The 2,650-nt window shown below is 43.4% G+C and overlaps 1 protein-coding gene across 1 annotated transcript in view; it reads left to right on the top strand.

Moving 5' to 3' along the window:
* LOC306770027 (retinoic acid receptor beta-like) overlaps positions 1-775 on the top strand; it is a gene marked incomplete at both ends in the record, with an annotated part of 192,957 nt that extends 192,182 nt beyond the window's left edge. The window contains one exon of the mRNA XM_079258796.1: positions 537-775. Coding sequence (XP_079114922.1) covers positions 537-775 — 239 coding nt within the window. The remainder of the gene's footprint in view (positions 1-536) is intronic.
* Positions 776-2,650: the final 1,875 nt, after the last annotated feature.

Genomic DNA, 2,650 nt, shown 5'->3' with positions numbered 1-2,650 from the left:
AGTAGACCAGCTGAGCTTCTGTAAACCAGCTGAGCTTCCGTAGACCAGCTGAGCTTCCGTAGACCAGCTGAGCTTCAGTAGACCAGCTGAGCTTCTGTAGACCAGCTGAGCTTCCGTAGACCAGCTGAGCTTCCGTAGACCAGCTGAGCTTCAGTAGACCAGCTGAGCTTCAGTAGACCAGCTGAGCTTCAGTAGACCAGCTGAGCTTCCGTAGACCAGCTGAGCTTCCGTAGACCAGCTGAGCTTCAGTAGACCAGCTGAGCTTCTGTAGACCAGCTGAGCTTCAGTAGACCAGCTGAGCTTCTGTAGACCAGCTGAGCTTCTGTAGACCAGCTGAGCTTCAGTAGACCAGCTGAGCTTCTGTAGACCAGCTGACCAGTGGCACTGAGCAGAAGCATAGGGGTGGAGAAGCTCAGAACTTTTTATGATTGCTATTTCTAAAACATAACGAGTAATGTTAATGAGGAAATGGTGGCAAGTTGCAAAGCTTTGAATTAACACGCAAACCTTTAACTGACCTCATCGCTGGCCTGCAGGTGCTGAGCGGGTCATCTCTCTGAAGATGGAGATTCCAGGTTCCATGCCACCACTCATCCAGGAGATGCTGGAGAACTCAGAGGGCCAAGACGGCCAGAGCAGCAGCAGCACTTCAGCTGAGGCCGAGGCAAGTCCGAGCAGCAAAGGCAGCCCCAAGGAGGACGCCGATGCGCCAGAGTCACCGGATCCTCTCAACACGGAGGGGACCGCGGCCACGCCGCCCCGCGATGATCCCTAGGAGGTGCCTCCAGGTGCCTCTGAAACTCTCTGACATTCCTTTGCACAAAAAAAGAACACCCGAAGAAGGCACTGACCCCCCCTATAACCCCAGCCTGACTCCTTTGCTTGGTATTACGTTAACTCCAAATCCTCCTATTTTTCTCTCTAATTTAATCTAAATTTCTCCTGAAAAGACATGGAGGCCTCAAAGGATCAGCACTTTGTGTATAATTCTGATTGAGCTCTTATTTGGCGTTGCGTCTCTGGGACAGCAACATTGTGGCCCATGCAAACCGCCAGACGTGATACTCCTCAGGTCTCCTGTGTAAATTCTTATCTGCATGACGGGAGTTTGATAAGTGGTTTCTCTCGCTATCCTCTCTGTTTCTCTGACGTCTCTCTTCATCTCTTGTATTGTTGGCATACCATACACTGTATATACCATTGTATGGTTAGGTCTCTGTTTCTATGATGAATTTTGTGGTGCTTCTTTCATTGTCTTAACTATTATCTTTGAGGCGATACATCAAGGTTGAAAGCGGGACTTGGTCCTTCAAAAAAATTTTGAATGTTATTGCACATAGACATTATGGAAATCAAATATTTTATATTTGTTTGTATATTTAAAGCTGTTTTTGTCTTTTACAACACTTATTAGCTCATGTCTTGACATGAATAAGTGTCCATCCACACCGCCAGAATGCAAAGCTTCTCTCCACATTTACAGCTGTTCAGCTGTTTCCTCAAGGAGGGAAGCACAACAGCAGAAGCCTTTGATACACACTCATCAGACTGGCAGCGTCTCCTTTACTTTGTAGTCATGACAAAAGCAGCACAGATTAGGTTTATAAGCCCTTCTATGAAATCAGCTCATTTGGGGAACATCGTTTGTCATAACCAAACGATCAAAACAAATCTAAGAAATGAAGGTTCTCATAGACAGCAGAAATTTTTCTGCAACTCGTTAAGTGGCATCGCTTTTCCTTAACCCTGGGCTTTACCTTGATCTTTGTTCCCAACACAGTCCTGTTTAGCGGAAACTTTACTTAATTAATCTACGTACATCTGACCTCATTCATCTAAATCATGTGTTTCCAGAATGGCAGATCAGTCTGACTGTAGAAACCAGAGACAGCACTTACAGACAGTTAGCTAAGATAACCAGTCTACGTAACTTCCCGAAGGAAGAAAAGATGGTACATTTAAAGTACCATCTTCACTTGATGCTACTGCAGCAGTGCCATCAATACTGACTCAGCATGCAACTCCATCTAGTTTTAGCTTCTAACATTAGCATGAATTAGCCACCAGTTTTATAGCATGCAGATGAGCTACTTCTTGCGAATGTACTTAAAATTTAATTGTTCATATGTACATTCCCAGCATCAAGGTTCTGTTTGTTGTAACATTTAGTGCTGACTCATTAAATTCTGGGTCTTTTCCTGTGCTAGCATAGCCATAGCAATGTAAGCTTGGCTAAACTTTAGTGGTGGAACATTGGTGGAAGCCAATCAGACTGATTATGTACATGAGCTTATAATGAATAGTTGCAGCCATCTCAAAAGTCGAACTATCCCAACATTGGCAATGAAGAACGTACTATAACTGGCTAAGCAGCTCAATACAGTGAAACAGACCTGCATAGCTAGCTGAAAAAGTATAAATATTTTCACAGGACAAGAAATCTGATTTAGAAAACTACTTTAGAAGAAATTTATAAAAGTTTGATCCTAAATACCAATATTGATTAAAAAACCAGCTTATTAGGTATGCACAGGTATGCTAATCATCGTTTCTTCAACAAATCACAACATTTATGTTGTTTATGACTACATCTTTGTCTTTTCAAGTTATTTCTTGATAAGTAGTCTTGCAGTGGTCCAATCTCAGCAGT

This window comes from Telmatherina bonti (assembly GCF_933228915.1).
Source record: "Telmatherina bonti genome assembly, chromosome: 19".
In the NCBI taxonomy this organism is placed as follows: Eukaryota; Metazoa; Chordata; class Actinopteri; order Atheriniformes; family Telmatherinidae; genus Telmatherina; species Telmatherina bonti.
The sequence above is the reverse complement of the archived record's forward strand: the minus strand, read 5'-3'. Positions and strand labels throughout refer to the sequence as shown.